Here is a 19,104-nt window from a genome sequence, read left to right as displayed (position 1 = left end):
CTGAGGTAAATAGGCTTAAATGATGTGCCCAGGGTCACATAACTAGTAAGTATGTGAAACCAGATTTGAAATCATGTTTTTCTGATTCAACATCTAGTAATTTATCCATTTTGCAACCTAGCAGCCATGTTGTCTTTTAGCACATAGGACATAACCCGACTCTGCAACTGACTGGTGAGCTATGATTATAGAAACCTCATCTGAATTAGTGGGCAATGAATGACTGTTGAATATACCCGGACAGCTACTTTTTACTTATTTTGAGGATACTTATGAAGACCACAAACACAGGAGACCATGTAATGGTAGAATAGAATAAATATGCATTTGTCCAAATTAGAAGGAACCAATGAAACAGCAAAAACAAAAGAAAATATTTCAGGAAGACAAAAAAAAAAAGAGAGAGAGAGATCCAGGACATTTTTTATATTTATAGTCATAGAACCTTGCTCTATGGTTATCTTTCTATAAAATAGAGCTATCACTGGATAGTATAGTTCTTGAGGAAAGAGGTAGTACCATTTTTCATTTCTTTGGTCACAACAATAAAGTGTCTTACATGAGGAGGACTAGGGTTTTCTTACTTTTACAAGCAAACCACCAAGTAAGAACATTTTTAGAAAAACCTCTCTCCAAGAGTAGAATTCTAAAAATCAGCTGCTATTATCATTGGTGAAATTCTTGGTAAATAAAAGCAATCTACAATTAACTCATTATTATAGGAGACAGTTAACTTATTATGACAACTTTGCTCTAACAATAGCCATTAGTCAGAAGACAGCACAAAAGCAACATTGATGATCTCAGTTTCTACAAGTATGGTGAACAAGGGGGAAAATCCTCTTCCACTTTTTGTTGGTCCTGGGGGCAGTTAGGTGGATAAATGGAAACAAGAAGTAATACTACATAATCCTAAAAGGCAGAACTAAGACTAGTGTTTAGAAATTATAGAGAGGTAGATTATAGCCAAAAACACAGGTTGGAAAATTATCCACAATTTATAGTCAAAGAGAGTTGCCCAGGATGACAACAACCCTGAAAAGTATATGCTTTTATTATCCTCATTTTACAGTCTTGCAAACTGAGGAAAAGAGAGATTAAAATGTGGCTTTCTCAGGGTCACAAAGCTAGGAGGGGTCTGAGGCCACAATGGAACTGAAGTCTGCATGACCCCCGCACCGATGTTCCATCCAAGGGACCACCCCGTCATGGGAGTCCAGACGACGCAGTGCCTATGCTTTCTGGGGAATCATTACTTTAAGTGAAGGGCAACTAGATCCTATGGATGGCCGCAAAGTCCCAGCAGCTTTCTTCCCCTTCTGCCATGATCTCAGAGCAACACCTCATTTTCAAGTGGATTCTGCCCTTCCCAAGCAATGCTCCAGCCTCTGAGTCACTCATGCAGCCACAGACCTCCTGCACTTACCAAAGAGCTCTGTTTCTGAAGGTCGAACAGTTCATCCTGATACATAACAGCAGCAAAGGGATGAACGGTAGGGAGCTGGGCCTCAGGTTTCATGAGTGCAGTCATGGTGTTACTGGGATCACCTTCTTGAATCACAACATTGATTTCTTTGACAGCAGCGAGCCCTGGAGGACAAGGAGGCAGTCAGATGGCAGTCAGAATCACACTTTATTTACTTGGTGGTGTTTCCCATTGAATCTCTCAGGGATTGGGGGTTAATGATCACTGCTCTTAGGGGGAAAATCAACCTTGTCTTTGTAGCTAGACCATACCATGTGGTGGAAAGTCTCATTAATTTTCAACATGAATCATAGATCAGCTAAGGCCATTCACCCTTTTAGATAACCAAAGTAATACTGAAACAGTATTAGTAAGCTAATTTGCAAAGATAGACGTCTTAGTTGCAGCAACCTTTGTTTTTCAATGTGTGTGAATGATCAAAAATCATGAAAGCTATCTATACTTTTTATATTTCTAAATCTTAACTTTAAAATAACACTTTACTATATTTTTTTATCTTCTCTCAAATATCTGCCTCAGTCTTTAAATTTTTATTGTTTATTCTGATTTGGACAAATGCCTCTTTATTTATGAGCCCATTACACAGCCTACCAGTCTATTTTTATAGTCTGCATAATTATTTCAAAGCACAAGTGCCTAGACTATTTATGGATTTACAATTATAAATATAGCTATAAACATGTTTTTGCCATTTTTCTCCACGTTTCAAGAGCTGAGCAAGGTACATGGCACATAGTGAATGTTAATGTAAGCATGTGGACTGACTAACAATAGACATTTCTCAGAATACTTTGTGTTCTACAAAGTGTCATTTTACTATAAAATATGTATATTTTCATAATTTTTATATCATTTGCACACATTTCAAGACAAAGAACACTATAGGGCATGTGACTTAATTGTGTCAATAATTTATTGTAACACATCCTGTGAAGGCACAAGCTTATTCACAGTTTTTCAAAGGTAAAGAATCTTCAGACACAGTCATAGCTGCTGTGACCTGGAGACCAGGCATTAAATCCAATGGTCAGAACAAAATAAATTTTAAGGTTTCCTATAAGGACTTTTTGGAAACATGGACTTGGCATGGTTTTCAGGGAACAGGGAATAGAATTCGCTGTCAATCAATGGGAAGAATGATTGCTGACTTGTGCCACTGGGGAATAGAGGTAAAGACCAAAAAAGTACTCCATCCATATGAGGCAGTTATCCAGACCACACTAATAAAATTGAAGAGAAACTTTAGACCTTGTTAATCACTTGTCCTCTTGCTAATAAGTCCAGATTCCAGCCAAGATTACATAAAACCCAACCCTGACGGATGGAAAATTATTCCCTTTCTAAAGACATCCAAAAGGAGCCTACACACTTCCTCTGTAAGTCATTCTGCCATCTGACAACACTCAGGGTCAGGAAATGCTCATGCCGAGTCTGCATCCATCCCATGACCAAAAAAACTCTTAGGAAAAATGAACATTCCATTACTATAAGAACACTCAGACTTCCGGTCAAGATGGCGGCTTAGAGAAAGCTAAAGTTCAGATCTCCGGAAAACCCTTCCCGACTGATCTCAAACTATAAGCTCCTAAGGTGCCGAAATTCAAGACGATCAACAGCATAGACCCTGGGAATCCTCCTCCTGGACCTGGACCCAGATCAGAAGGTACGGCCCCCCTCAAAAGCCAGAACCCGAGCTCACTCGGACCTAAGGGGTAGGAGCGCAGAGTCCAAGGCTCCGGGAAGCCGCAGCCCCACCCCGCTCAGAGAGCAGGGTTGTCTGAAACAACAACAACCCTCAGGGCCTTCTATCCGAGTCCCAGTGAAAGTTACTGCCCTCGGAGCTCCCCCTGCAGAGAGCAGGGTTGTTTGAAACAACAGCAACCCTCAGGGCGGGCAAGACAGCCTCACGGGCTGACTGGCTGGATCCTGCTATCCAAGTCCCAGTGAAAGTCACTGCCCTCGGAGCTCCCGGAAGCTGCAGCCCATCCCCCCCGCAGGCCGATGAAACAGCCTCACGGCCAGCTATTCTGAAGGCAACTTCCGGAAAGCAACCAGACCCAGAGAGCCGGGGGAGAGTGTGGCCCCCTGGTCCGACCCTTCCACTCCAGTTCCAGTGAGGCATACTCAATTTAACCCAGGGAAACCTCATAGAACCGACAATCTGCCCAGGACTAAAGCCTCTGAACACCAGACAGAGATAAGAAAAGCTAATCCTCCCCATTCAGAGATGGCAAACTCCACAGAAGCACAGAAGCCCCAAAATACCAAGAAAAACAAGAAGAAAGGGGAGACTTTGGACACATTCTATGGAGCCAAAATACAAAATACAGAGGAGATAGAATATGATATACAAGAAAATGCTCCAAAACCTTCCAAAGGAAATGGAAACTCTCCACAAACCCATGAAGAATTTGAATCAGAAATGACCAAAAAGATGGAAGCCTTCTGGGAGGAAAAGTGGGAAATAATGCAAAAGAAATTCATGCATCTACAAAACCGGTGTGACCAAACAGAAAAGGAAAACCAGGCTTTAAAGGCCAGAATCAGGCAGCTGGAAGACAACGATCCTGTGAAAGAGCAAGAATTAATAAAGCAAAGCCAAAATACCAAGAAATTAGAAGAGAACATAAAATATCTCACCGACAAGGTGACAGATCTGGAAAATAGAGGGAGAAGAGATAATTTAAGAATAATTGGACTCCCAGAAAAGCCAGAAATAAACACCAAACTGGACATGGTGATACAAGATATAATCAAAGAAAATTGCCCAGAGATTCTAGAACAAGGGGGCAATACAGCCACTGACAGAGCTCACAGAACACCTTCTACACTAAACCCCCAAAAGACAACTCCCAGGAATGTAATTGCCAAATTCCAAAGCTATCAAACAAAAGAAAAAATCCTACAGGAAGCCAGAAAAAGACAATTTAGATATAAAGGAATGCCAATCAGAGTCACACAAGACCTTGCAAGTTCCACTCTGAATGATCGTAAGGCATGGAACATGATCTTCAGAAAGGCAAGAGAGCTGGGTCTCCAACCAAGAATCAGCTACCCAGAAAAACTGACTATATACTTCCAAGGGAAAGTATGGGCATTCAACAAAATAAAAGACTTCCAACTTTTTGCAAAGAAAAGACCACAGCTCTGTGGAAAGTTTGATACCGAAAATCAAAGAGCAAGGAATACCTGAAAAGGTAACTATTAAGGAAAGGGGGAAAATGTTATCTTCTTCTTTTACTCAAACTCTCTTCTATAAGGACTACATTTATATCAATCTATGTATACTAATATGTGGGGAAAATGTAATGTATAAATAGGGGGTAAAGAAAGACCAAATAGAATAATCTTTCTCACACAAAGATTCACATGGGAAGGGAAGGGGAAGAAAACTCCTATAAGAAGGAGAGGAAGAGAGGGTTTTTTTTTACTTAAACCTTAATCTCAGGGAAATCAACTCTGAGAGGGAAAAACATCCAGATCCATTGGGATCTTGAATTCTATCTTACCCAACAAGGGTAGGGGGAAGGGAAAACCAAGGGGGGGGGGAGGGGGAGAGGGAGAACAAAAAGGGAGGGAAAGAGAGGGGGGAGGGGGAGGGAACAAAAAGGGAGGGACTAAAAAGGGAAACATCAAGGGAGGGGACAAGGGGGACTGATTCAAAGTAAATCACTGGACTAAAAGGTAGAGCTGAAGAAGAAAAGGTTAGAATTAGGGAAGGCTATCAAAATGCCAGGGAGTCCACAAATAACAATCATAACTTTGAACGTGAATGGGATGAACTCACCCATAAAATGTAGATGAATAGCAGAATGGATTAGAATCCAAAACCCTACCATATGTTGTCTTCAAGAAACACACATGAGGCGGGTTGACACCCACAAGGTCAGAATTAAAGGATGGAGTAAGACCTTCTGGGCCTCAACTGACAGAAAGAAGGCAGGAGTGGTAATCATGATATCTGATAAAGCCAATGCAAAAATAGACCTGATCAAAAGGGATAGGGAAGGTAATTATATTTTGTTAAAAGGGACTCTAGACAATGAGGAAATATCATTAATCAACATGTATGCACCAAATAATATAGCACCCAAATTTCTAATGGAGAAACTAGGAGAATTGAAGGAAGAAATAGACAATAAAACCATACTAGTGGGAGACTTAAACCAACCATTATCAAATTTAGATAAATCAAATCAAAAAATAAATAAGAAAGAGGTAAAAGAAGTGAATGAAATCTTAGAAAAATTAGAATTAATAGACATATGGAGAAAAATAAATAGGGATAAAAAGGAATACACATTCTTCTCAGCACCACATGGCACATTCACAAAAATTGACCATACACTAGGTCACAGAAACATAGCACACAAATGCAGAAAAGCAGAAATAATGAATGCAGCCTTCTCAGATCACAAGGCAATAAAAATAATGATTAGTAATGGTACATGGAAAACCAAATCTAAAACAATTGGAAATTAAACAATATGATACTCCAAAACCGTTTAGTTAAAGAAGAAATCATAGAAACAATTAAAAATGACAATGGCAAAACATCCTTTCAAACCTTTTGGGATGCATCCAAAGCGGTAATCAGAGGTAAATTCATATCCCTCGAATGCTTATATTAACAAACAAGGGAGAGCAGAGATCAATCAATTGGAAATGCAAATGAAAAAACTCAAAAGCGATCAAATTAAAAACCCCCAGCAGAAAACCAAACTAGAAATCCTAAAAATTAAGGGAGAAATTAATAAAATCGAAAGTGATAGAACTATTGATTTAATAAATAAGACAAGAAGCTGGTACTTTGAAAAAACAAACAAAATAGACAAAGTACTGGTCAATCTAATTAAAAAAAGGAAGGAAGAAAAGCAAATTCACAGCATTAAAGATGAAAAGGGGGACAGCACCTCCGATGAAGATGAAATTAAGGCAATCATTAGAAATTACTTTGCCCAATTATATGGCAATAAATACACCAATTTAGGAGAAATGGATGAATATATACAAAAATACAAACTGCCTAGACTAACAGAAGAGGAAATAGAATTCTTAAATAATCCCATATCAGAAAATGAAATCCACCAAGCCATCAAAGAACTTCCTAAGAAAAAATCCCCAGGGCCTGATGGATTCACCAGTGAATTCTATCAAACATTCAGAGAACAGTTAATCCCAATATTATACAAACTATTTGACATAATAAGCAAAGAGGGAGTTCTACCAAACTCCTTTTACGACACAAACATGGTACTGATTCCAAAACCAGGCAGGTCAAAAACAGAGAAAGAAAACTATAGGCCAATCTCCTTAATGAATATAGATGCAAAAATCTTAAATAGGATACTAGCAAAAAGACTCCAGCAAGTGATCAGAAGGATCATTCACCATGATCAAGTAGGATTCATACCAGGAATGCAGGGCTGGTTCAACATTAGGAAAACCATCCACATAATTGACCACATCAACAAGCAAACTAGCAAGAACCACATGATTATTTCAATAGATGCAGAAAAAGCATTTGATAAAATACAACACCCATTCCTATTAAAAACACTAGAAAGCATAGGAATAGAAGGGTCATTCCTAAAAATAATAAACAGTATATATCTAAAACCATCAGCTAATATCATCTGCAATGGGGATAAACTAGATGCATTCCCAATAAGATCAGGAGTGAAACAAGGATGCCCATTATCACCTCTACTATTTGACATTGTACTAGAAACACTAGCAGTAGCAATTAGAGAAGATAAAGGAATTGAAGGCATCAAAATAGGCAAGGAGGAGACCAAGTTATCACTCTTTGCGGATGACATGATGGCCTACTTAAAGAATCCTAGAGATTCAACCAAAAAGCTAATTGAAATCATCAACAACTTTAGCAAAGTTGCAGGATACAAAATAAACCCACATAAATCATCAGCTTTTCTATATATCTCCAACACAGCTCAGCAGCAAAAACTAGAAAGAGAAATCCCATTCAAAATCACCTTAGACAAAATAAAATACCTAGGAATCTACCTCCCAAGACAAACACAGGAACTATATGAACACAACTACAAAACACTCGCCACACACTAGACTTGAGCAAATGGAAAAACATTAACTGCTCATGGATAGGACGAGCCAATATAATAAAAATGACCATCCTACCCAAACTTATTTATCTATTTAGTGCCATACCCATTGAACAACCAAAATACTTCTTCACTGATTTAGAAAAAACCATAACAAAGTTCATTTGGAAGAACAAAAGATCAAGGCTATCCAGGGAAATAATGAAAAAAAAACACATATGATGGGGGCCTTGCAGTCCCTGACCTTAAACTATATTACAAAGCAGCAGTCATCAAAACAATTTGGTACTGGCTAAGAAACAGAAAGGAAGATCAGTGGAATAGACTGGGGGAAAGCGACCTCAGCAAGACAGTATACGATAAACCCAAAGATCCCAGCTTTTGGGACAAAAATCCACTATTCGATAAGAACTACTGGGAAAATTGGAAGACAGTGTGGGAGAGACTAGGAATAGATCAACACCTCACACCCTACACCAAGATAAATTCAAAATGGGTGAGTGTCTTAAACATAAAGAAGGAAACCATAAGTAAATTGGGTAAATACAGAATAGTATACATGTTAGACCTTTGGGAGGGGAAAGGCTTTAAAACCAAGCAAGACATAGAAAGAATCACAAAATGTAAAATAAATAATTTTGACTACATCAAACTAAAAAGCTTTTGTACAAACAAAACCAATGTAACTAAAATCAGAAGGGAAACAACAAATTGGGAAAAAATCTTCATAGAAACCTCTGACAAAGGTTTAATTACTCATATTTATAAAGAGCTAAATCAATTGTACAAAAAATCAAGCCATTCTCCAATTGATAAATGGGCAAGGGACATGGATAGGCAGTTCTCAGATAAAGAAATCAAAACTATTAACAAACACATGAAGAAGTGTTCTAAATCTCTTATAATCAGAGAGATGCAAATAAAAACAACTCTGAGGTATCACCTCACACCTAGCAGATTGGCTAACATAACAGCAAAGAAAGTAATGAATGCTGGAGGGGATGTGGCAAAGTAGGGACATTAATTCATTGCTGGTGGAACTGTGAACTGATCCAACCATTCTGGAGGGCAATTTGGAACTATGCCCAAAGGGTGATAAAAGACTGTCTGCTCTTTGACCCAGCCATAGCACTGCTGGTTCTGTACCCCAAAGAGATAATGGACAAAAAGACTTGTACAAAACTATTCATAGCTGCGCTCTTTGTGGTGGCCAAAAACTGGAAAACGAGGGGATGCCCATCAATTGGGGAATGGCTGAACAAACTGTGGTATATGTTGGTGATGGAATACTATTGTGCTAAAAGGAATAATAAAGTGGAGGAGTTCCATGGAGACTGGAACAACCTCCAGGAAGTGATGCAGAGCAAGAGGAGCAGAACCAGGAGAACATTGTACACAGAGACTAATACACTGTGGTATAATCGAACGTAATGGACTTCTTCATTAATGGCGGTGTAATGTCCCTGAACAATTTGCAGGGATCCAGGAGAAAAAAACACTATTCATAAGCAAAGGATAAACTATGGGAGTGGAAACACCGAGGAAAAGCAACTGCCTGAATACAGCGGTTGAGGGGACATGACAGAGGAGAGACTCTAAATGAACACTTTAATGCAAATATTATCAACAAAGCAATGGGTTCAAATCAAGAAAACATCTAATGCCCAGTGGATTTATGCATCGGCTATGGGGGGTGGGGGGGGGAGGAAAAGAAAATGATCTATGTCTTTAACGAATAATGCTTGGAAATGATAAAATAAAATATATTTAAAAAAAACTCTCATTACTATAAGAATTAACCTGTCAATTAAAATGGTTTCTGGAGAAAGTCATCCTTTATTCTTTGGCTATTTCCACACCTTGACATAAGAGGCTAATCATGGAGTAAGGTTTTAAATTATTTTTAAATCTTTGAAGGGAGAATTATGCCTTTTGTTAACTCTTTATGACATTAAAAATAATGGCTCCATACATGATCACCTCAATCATTTAATATTCCTGATCTGAATGAAAATACTAGTGATACATGCTCTTCTCCCTCAGAAAAGACAACACTGCTTTCTCTTGCTATATATTGGAAGAAAAACAGAGCATAGAAAACAAAGAGAACATGAGAGTCAGGACAGTTCACACCAAGCTTGAAGACTTTGGCAAATGGATTATTTTTGAGGGTCACAGAAGACTGTCAGAAATGCTACTAGAAATTGAAAATTCCTCAATTGGCATTTGAAAAACAAAACACTCTCTCTAAGCTAAACAATTGCTACACTGTAAAATGTTGAAGTGAATTATTATTCTCTGCCCTTAATGAGGCTTGACTGGAATACATTAAAAACAATTTTTTTTCCAAAATCAACTTTTGGTCCTGATGAAATATATATTTTGAAATGAGGAAAGATTAAAAGCTTTGGAAGAAATTTTTTTCTATTAAAGCCATAAAGCCATGCAACATTTTTCAACACTTTCATCTTTCATTTACATATGACTACTAGCCAAAAATTATACCACTGATTCATGAATACCTTTTCCGACTTAAAAAGGAGGGGAAAATGATAGTCACTAGAAACAAATTGGCAGTCAGCCAATTTAAAAACTATCAGTGAATTTTTGTAAACACAATTCTTTCAAATTCCAAACAAAATCTGATCCCTAGGAAAGAAACAGTAGCTTTTACACTTCAAAAATAAATGAAAGTAAAAAGCTACGAATGACTTTACTCCTTATACTTCTGATTCTTAGATTCTTCATCAGGAGTACTACTTTATTCCTTTGTTTTATTTTTGCCAAAGCATAAGGGAATGCCCAACTTCCTAACAGATCAGAAAGAAAAAGTTCAAAGTATGTTTCTTCAAATGACTAATATTTGACTGCTGCTATATTCACAACCTATTTTGTTGGAATAAAAAAGAAAACATCAATGTTCCGAAAGTTAAATACTATCTCAGAAAAAAAAAATGAGGGTTTTTCCCCGGAAGCTCTGAAAATGTTCTATATTCCAAGATTCACTTTCTACATTATAATTCTTTAAAAAAAAACAGCAATATGAAATTATACACACATTTCCTTCATCTTACTGATATCTGAACTTTTGCCAGTTCCATTGTAATTGCAAAGCATTTCAGCTATACTGATTTCCATGCATTAATCATGGGTTTTAAAACAATTAAAAAATACAATTCTGCAAAACTCATCCAAAGGGTACACTGGGATCTATTAAGGCTCCAGGATACATGGATAATTTACTTTCATTTGTGTAGAGTCCAAATAAAATTCAAGAATGTCTTTACTGGAGTTCAGAGTAAAATGGCTTGTATTAGCAAGGGGAAAAAAAATGCAGGCGGAGGCAGGGAAACTAGTATATTCTCATTTTAATTAAATGAATTTTATGTTCCTTAAAGCCACACAACTCTTCTAGATGCCATAAGGAATTTTGCTGCGGGAATCCAGAAGGGACCAGAACTGTAGGATTCAAACCTGGCATGAACACTCCTTCCTCTTTAATAACTTGGAGTAAAGCCATGCAGGCTGAAAGAAAACAATTCTTACCCACTTTGAACTTTTTAGAGTGGGGAGACAGGTGCTAAACCAAACAAAGGAATGGCTCTCACTTTCCCACTAGAACACCATGACATGACACTGGGCAAGGATCTGTAGGCTCTTTCTCCATCAAGAAATGATTTAAGTTGGAAGCATGACACCAAAAGATTCAAAAGAGAGAAACAAACAGAAACCACAACAAAATTAAAGACCCAGTGTAGATATTCAGAAGTAGAAGTGGTGTGATAAAACTGACTACTAAAAGACTATATTGATTAATGAGGGACTTTAAAAGTTGAGGAGCAAAAAACTCTATGGACCCCTAAAAGTTTAATGAAAAATAGGCAGAAAACCATCTACCCTCATTGGCAATAGTAACTTTTTCTATATTATTTTTCACTTAAAAATACAATTGGGCAAGACATCTGTTTTCAATTTTCCTCTATTTCAGGCTATCACCTAGCAAATATAAGGCACTTCCTTCACAAAATGACATTACTTACTGTTGACTTTATTGATGCTCCCTTGGATTTCTGCAGGAGTCAGTTGCTCTTCTTTTGCATCTCTTTCTTCTTCAGAAAGAAGGATATTCTGAAAAACAACACCTTCACTGATTGCCCCCCAAAAGCAACCAGGTTTTAAAGAGTTAAGTGCTTCAGGTAATATCTTTCTAAATGTGGCAGTGATTCCCACACAAAGTATGCGTTTAATAGATACAGAATCAAATTTCATTTTTGTTACTGTTGCACAATATTTGTAAAACCACATTTGTTTTCTCCTTCCATTGTTTCTCTTGTCTAGTTCTGTACAATTCTATTTGGGATGTTGTTGGCAAAGATGCTGGACTGCTTGGCCACTCCTCCAATACAACTTGGAGAAAAAGCTCTCCTGGGAGCTGCTTTTCTCTTGTAATCATCATCTCAGAGCTTATAGACCAGGCTTATTACATAAAGCTGAAAATTTCATTACCCAGATGAATTTAGACCAGAATAAACTAACCACAGGAGGCATGAAGTTGTAAACACTGCTGCTTTCTGGGGTATAGAATGAATCCTGGATGAAAGTTCTGGTCATGTGGGTGAGAGGAGGGGAAGGAAGGGAAGTTAAGCCTTTTTATTGAAAAACTGTTGCACGAAGTACACTTTTTTGATGCCTGTGAAAGAACTTTAAGGAAAAAATATAGCTAGGATTGAGATTTTTCTCAAAGAACAGCATGAGGAACATGGAGATTCCTTGAAAACTAGGGTTGGGAAGTAATTCTAGGTCAGTGATGGTGAACCTTTTGAAACTCTTTTGGGACCTGTGGGGTGCCTCCACCCTTGGTGCCTTGTCCCACCCCCTGCATTGGAGTTAGGGGTTTCATGGGTGAAATGACTCCCAGCTGGCTAAAGCCTGAGGAAGCCACCTCCAGTAGCCATGGCGACCTACCCTTACACCCAGCTGCCCCAGGGGCTGACTGAGTGAGGGGGCTTCTGCTGCTTGGCCATGGGCTGCAGAGGTGGGTAAAGTCTGGGGTTAGGGGGTAGACAACTCAGAGACCCAGCTTCTCCTACTCAGCATTTGGGAGTGGGGTCAGCTCCCAGCCAGCTCATGCCTAGGGAAAGCCACCTCCTGAGCCTATGGGGACCCACCCATCCGAAGGTGGCTTAGAGACCCTATGCCCCCCACTCTACATTTGCGGGTAGGGTCAGCCCCCAGCCATTGGGAAGCCACATCCTGTGGCCATGGGACCTTCCTCTGCATCCAGTCCCATCTGCCTATTGACCTGAAACTCCCATGGAGATGGGAGCAGGGGTCAGAGGGAGTGCAATTACCCTTTAGTAGCTGAGGTCACCCCCAGACTGTTAGCTGGCAGGGAAGGAAGGAAGAAAGTGGAGATCTTTTGGGGGGTGGGGCTGGCCATGCTCTTTGGAAAGGAAACCACAAGCCTTTCTCCAACCTCTGCAGCCTCAACTCCCAGACAGGGTAGGGGCAAAGGGAAAAGCCAGTACTGAGTACTCTGCTCAGGGTAGGGAGTAAGTGTTCAGGGTCAGGGAAGCAACTCTGTGGGGGAGGCCCCCACCTCCCATGCTCACAGAGAAGTCTCTGGGTGCCATTTTTAGCACACATGCCATAGGTTCACCATCATGCTTCTAGCTGTTGCAAAGTAAAGGACTCCCCATCCTTTCTATTGGAACCATATCTCCTAGTACTTTTCTGGTGAGCTTCGATAAAACTGCAAGTTCCTCATGCATTTGGGGTGTTGAATTAAAAGTTTTTTACCTCATTATCTACTTTCAAATTCTTTGATCTGTGCCCTGGCTTCTTATATCTTCCTGGTAGTTACTGTTTATCAGCTGACAACTGTTCTATTTCCAACACCAAGGAACACCCTTAACTATGTTGTACATTTACTCATTATCTAATGAAGTACCTTCACTTTCGCACTTTCTTTTTTTCTCTGCTGGGCTTCCCAAAGTTCCTTTTGATAATTCTTGGCAAAGCTGTCATTGATATAGGTTAAAAATGCATTTGGATTCTTCAGAGTTACAAGAGTCTGCTCTGAGATGCCCTCCTTAATAGCTTTATTAATTGGAATGGCTGCAGCATTCCCTGAAGGTGAGAGAGGAATAAAAGGTATTTTTTAAAACAACAAAAGCAAACAGGAGAAATGTTGTAATGATAAAAGTCTGCCAGTTTTATCTTAAATTATTGTCTGGATAAAAATTAAAGAGAACCATTTTGGTTTCTGTGTGTGTGTATGTGTGTGTGTGTGTGTGTTTAAGTACTTACCTTCTTTCTTAGACTTGATACTAAGTATTAGTTGTAAGGCAGAATATCAGTAAGGACTAGGCAACTGTGGCAAAGTGATTTGACCAGGGGTCATACAGTTAAGACCTATCTGAGGTTACATTTGAACTCAGGACTTCCTGTATCCAAGCCTTTTCTATCCACTGAGACACTTAGCTGGCCTTAATGTGTTTTATTTGTGAGAGATCTACAAATATTGAGATTATGTGCTCAGTGTTAAATAGTTGAAAACTATCTGAGGCCGTGGTCTATACACAATAGGCCATATGGCTTTTAAGGTTGTTGGTGTTTAAGTACTACAATAATTACAACATTTCACACTTTCCTACATCCTCCTGTTTAATCTTATTCAAATGGTGAATGTAATATATATTTAACCGTAAAATAATTTTGTGCTCTAAAAAAAGGAACTTAAGGCTCTGCCTACTTTAGCTGACTCTAATGCTTGATAATTTACGTAGAAACTGCTTCTCATCCAGGATTCTTTTAGCTCAGGACAATAATTGGGAGGGACCTTAAAAATGATTGATCCTCCAAAGATATTTAGGGAGGATACAGGAAAAAAGAAGCTATAGAGTATTTGTGCAAGTCATTTCAATGCTTTTGGCCTGAGTTGGGGGTAGGGTAGATTTTCTTAACCAATAAGGTCCCTTTCCACTCTAAATCAGAGCCTGCCTTTATGCAAGGAAATGTTAGAGGAGATTTCAGCCGAGGTCTTCTTGACCAAATCCAACACTAGGCTCTCTATGCAATACAAGCAGTTTCACTGGCAGATTCCCCAAATTCCTTAGCAATGGAAGAATGGGAAAATAACCCTGTGGTGCCTAAAAGGGACAACTTTGGGGTTTGGGGGGCATATTACAAAAGAACAAAAAGAAGACAACCCATGATGAAGCGGTATAATATTAGCCTCTCCATATTTTTCAACATCAAGGTTTAGGAAAGAAAGATGCTCAAATTCTGTTTCAGTCCCATCTTGCAGAAAGCTGCCAATCAGCACTTGCCCTGACCAGGCTTCCATCAAAAGGTGGCAAAAAGATTTGGAGCAACTGTAGTTGACAAGGTGACAGTTATCATTCCTAGAGAGTTTGGGACATTTCAAAGCATGAGAAGCCCCACAAGCCTTAAACATTGACATGGAAGTCTACCAAGAAAACAATGTCAAAACCATAAGAAGAAAAGAAAACAAGGATGCCTCACAACCTGTGGGACTTCAGAGAAATTAAGATGAGTTGCTGCTGACAAGTCAAAAAAGGGGAAACCAAGGTAGGGATGATAGCAAAGATGAGAAGTGGGGATGGCAAATATAAGAAAATAAACCTTGTAATATCCCACAAGGACCCAAGAGCTTATCTCCTGCAAAATCCTCCCTTAGATTAAGAAATTGAGGCCCATGAAGAACAAATCTTTTTTCCAATAGTCCCAAAGGCTACCGGAAATCCAGACTCCTGATTTTTATCCATTTTGATCCTCGCAGGAATCTAAGAAGGTATCAGCAACTTACTCAAGGAAAGGGAACAAGAATACATTCTGCACCTACTAGGTGACACGCACTGTGCTGCTTGGTGCTGCATAAATATAATCTCCCTTTCATCCTGACCACAACCCTGAGAGGTAGCTACTATTATTTCCCCTATATTGGGGTGGAGGAACCTCGGCCAGAGGCTCAATCATTGGCCCAGGGGCATATCACGAGGCAGTAGCTGAGACATGACTTGAACTCCAGCCTTCCTCACTATGGAGTCAGCACTTTAGACACTGAGCCACACATCAGATATTTCCTCATTATTTGAGAATGTTTCCTTGGCTGACAAAATGTTTAGTCCAATATCCGGCATTCTTTACAGTTCTATCACCACCAGTGTTCATAATGATGATCAGAGCTCTACAATCAAGATGCCATGTAAAAGGCACCTTTAGAAATCATCTAGAGGGGAAGGCAGGTGTCTATGTATAACATGCCAATCCTGGCATTGAGAAGCCCTGGATTCAGATCTGGGCTCACATACTTTCCCAACTGAGTGACCCTGTGAAAGTCATTGAACACCAGTTGCCTAGCCTTTACCTTTCTCTGGCTTGAAACCAATACTTGTTTTGATTCTCTTTCCATTTACTAAGACAAAAATGAAGTAATACATATTAGAACAATTTCCACCCAAAAGGGCTGGAATAAAAACTGAGTAAACAATTACATAAAAGTCAAACTTTCAATTATCCAGAATACCTACATTCTCAACCATTTTGCATAATCCAACTGACGGTACTTACTTGCTTTTTCTTTTTTAATTTCCACATTAACCATATCAATACAATTTTGGATTTCATTCCGGCTCAGGTTATCTTGTCCTTGAGATGAGGCTTCTCTTTTAATGGACATGAGCCTGCTAGCGTACCTGGGAAAGACAAAAGTCACCAAACATCCGTGAACTTTAATTGTCCTTTTGAGTTGACTTCTTACCAAACTGACTAAATAGGACTGACATTGGGAGAGCGACGTATTGGAATAATAGGAGAAAGAGGAGGCAGCAGGGTTTATAGCCCTTCGATGACATTCACCATAGAAGCATGTGTAAAATGATGACGTTGCAAAGGGAAAAGCCCTGTGGGGACTTGAGTGTCTAGAGGACGCTATGGCCACACCAAATAGCCTCTAACCACAAGGAACCCGCACCTCCATAGGACTTACACAGGGATGGACAGATATTTACAGCACACATAAAATGACTTCCAGGTGGGGGCATGCCCACAAAGGGAAGGCTCAGGGAAAGGAGGTCTCATGTGGCTGTCCTGCCCTGACAGAACTAAAGTCTAGGAGGCACCTCAGACCCCCCTTCCTAGCTGGGTGAGCCTCTGTAAATCGTAGCGCCCACTTGCCCAGCCCTTCCTGTTCTTCTGTCTTAGAAACGACAGAAGGAGAGGGATTAACAAAATGGAAAAGAAGAAAAAAAAGGCATTGCTATTGTCTAAGTGAGAGCTGATGAACAGCCCCACTTGCCTTGGAGTCATTTCGATGGATTGGAGATCTAAGAGATTCTGGGTATGTAGAAAGCACCAGATTTGACAACAGAAAGTGAGTAAACCTTGAAACTTTTACCAATCATCACATGTCTATGAAGCTTGATTAAATGGATAAAAAGTTGGGAAAGTGCTCTGTAGAAATTATCTAATTTGATGTTTACAATAGCCCTGGGAGGTATGTGTTAGGATGGAACCCACTTTACAGATTAGAATCCTGAAGCACAGTCACTTTTTATCCTGATTTGAATAATACCCAGTGAAGTATTAATTGGCATCTTTTTGACATTGAGTTTTGCTGAATGGTACTAACATAATGAAGGTTTGTTAAGAAAGAACATCTTCTGTGCGATGACTTGCCAAAAGTGACACGGTACATTAATGGCAGATTTTGAACACAAATCTAGATTTTTTGTACTCTAAATTCAATAGTCTTTCCAGAATAATACACTACATATTTAGGACATCTCAAAAAAAAACAAAACCCCAAGGTTTAAACAAGGTTTAAAGCTTGTTATTTGGGATATTCTCAGCAAGAGGTCTAAATAAATACATTTTTATGTTCCCTTTGTAATTGGTGTTTGGTCATTTCTCAGGCATTTTTGACCCTATGTGACCACATTTGGGGTTTTCCTGGGAAAGATAATGGAGTGGTTTGTCATTTCCTTGCAAGGTCATATGTGTTCTATCCACAGTCCCAACCTCACTACATATAAAAAGATATTCTAAAGAATTTTCAGTTATTCTCATCTCTTTTTGCATCTCCTCCGCATTTCCTCCCTTACCACCTTTGCCTCCTGGTATCTTCAGCTTCCTTTAACATTTAGGTGAAATCCTACCTTCTTCAGGAGGCCTTTCCAGGTCACCCAAGGTTTTAATGCCTTCCCTTCTCAGTTTCTTTTTCTTTCATACTGTATCTATCTTATATGCAGATAGATTTTTGTATTTTGTCTCTCCCTTTGAAAAATGAGCTCCTCCAGGGGAAGGACAACAAGTGACCCTTTCATTCTAGGTTCAGAACATAACACACTTCCTGGTGTACTTGCTTTCACATCAGTGTATTTACCATTTCATTTTGGAGTTCTGGTTCTATATGAGTTTGCTTTTACAACAATGAGCAATATGGAAGTGTGTTTTGCATAGAAAAAAATAAAATTTAAAAAATAAAAAAGAATGACAGTTTCTAGTATACAATAAACACCTACTGAAGGGTTTTTGACTTATGTTGCTTTAAGATCCAGCTACATTGATCTATTTTCAGTTACCTGAATAACCATTTTTAGGACCTATAAAACATTAGCTACTAAAAGATAACTGAACTCATAAAACAGAAAATTTAAAAAGGGAGCCAAAGTAAAAGAGAGATTCTTTCACTGTCTTCTATCTACATCAGAAAAGAATATTAAAAAACTCTAAGCCTCAGTTTCCTTCTCTGAGGTGGCTAGGTTAGCTGACCTCTAACATATCTGTCCTCTCGAGATCCAATAATCACCTTGGGGGTGGGAGGTGCAGGGGATGAAGTGATGAGTTTCACCAAATTTTAAATCTAGGAGAAGTAGGACAATATCTCCCCTCCGGTGGTCACCAGCATAAATGATGAAAAGCCTGTAGAGCCTGACTGAAAAGTATCCTAGACTTGCCCTCTCCCTCATTCAGGCATGTTTCTCAAACTTTTCATTTTGGTTTAGAACATCCATCCATCCTGCACTAATGGCTCATGTGTCTTTGCTTTCCAGGAGTGAGTTCTGGCAGCACCAAATGAAAGGAACAGCAGCTGAACATTGGCATCTGCTAGCTAGGACCCTGTTCTAGGCTGTCCCAGGGAAAAAGCAAAAGGAAGCCTCTTCTCAATGTCTGCTTCTTCCCATTTTATAGCAGGTGACGGGACAGATGGTTGAGGATGACCTAGGGTGGGTGAAGGTGATCAGATCTACCAGTGTAGAGAGTGTCCTTAGACACTGAGAGCTCAACATGGTCTGGCTCACGCAGCCAAGACAGAACTCAAAAGCAGGTCCTGCTGACTGCTTCTTGAGCCTGTTACTGGAGCTCTCTTAATTGAAAGAAGGCCCCAGATAACAATTTTACATTTAAGAATGTGAAATGTATATGTTAAGGTGGCAGCTTCCCTTATATCACACACAGTTGAATGGAAACAAGTCTACATTTTTGAAAAAGGAAATATAGTGAAGACAA

At 39.2% G+C, this 19,104-nt stretch overlaps 1 protein-coding gene across 10 annotated transcripts in view; it reads right to left on the bottom strand.

The window, feature by feature from the left end:
• LOC100010026 (ras GTPase-activating-like protein IQGAP2) overlaps positions 1 to 19,104 on the bottom strand; it is a 270,208-nt gene that overhangs the window by 188,605 nt on the left and 62,499 nt on the right. For 9 of the 10 annotated variants that reach the window (XR_008917926.1, XR_008917925.1, XR_008917924.1 and 6 more), the window contains exons 20-23: positions 16,165 to 16,289; positions 13,520 to 13,698; positions 11,610 to 11,697; positions 1,427 to 1,590 (exon numbers count right to left, since the gene is read on the bottom strand). Coding sequence is in view for 5 of the 10 variants with exons in the window: in XM_056824762.1 (XP_056680740.1) it covers positions 1,427 to 1,590; positions 11,610 to 11,697; positions 13,520 to 13,698; positions 16,165 to 16,289 (556 nt within the window). In the remaining 5 variants the exon portion in view is untranslated. The remainder of the gene's footprint in view (positions 1 to 1,426; positions 1,591 to 11,609; positions 11,698 to 13,519; positions 13,699 to 16,164; positions 16,290 to 19,104) is intronic. The other variant, XM_056824766.1, reaches the window with a different exon arrangement.

This window comes from Monodelphis domestica, chromosome 3, assembly GCF_027887165.1.
Source record: "Monodelphis domestica isolate mMonDom1 chromosome 3, mMonDom1.pri, whole genome shotgun sequence".
In the NCBI taxonomy this organism is placed as follows: domain Eukaryota; kingdom Metazoa; phylum Chordata; class Mammalia; order Didelphimorphia; family Didelphidae; genus Monodelphis; species Monodelphis domestica.
Note: the sequence above shows the minus strand (reverse complement) of the source record. Positions and strands in the feature narration are given on the sequence as shown.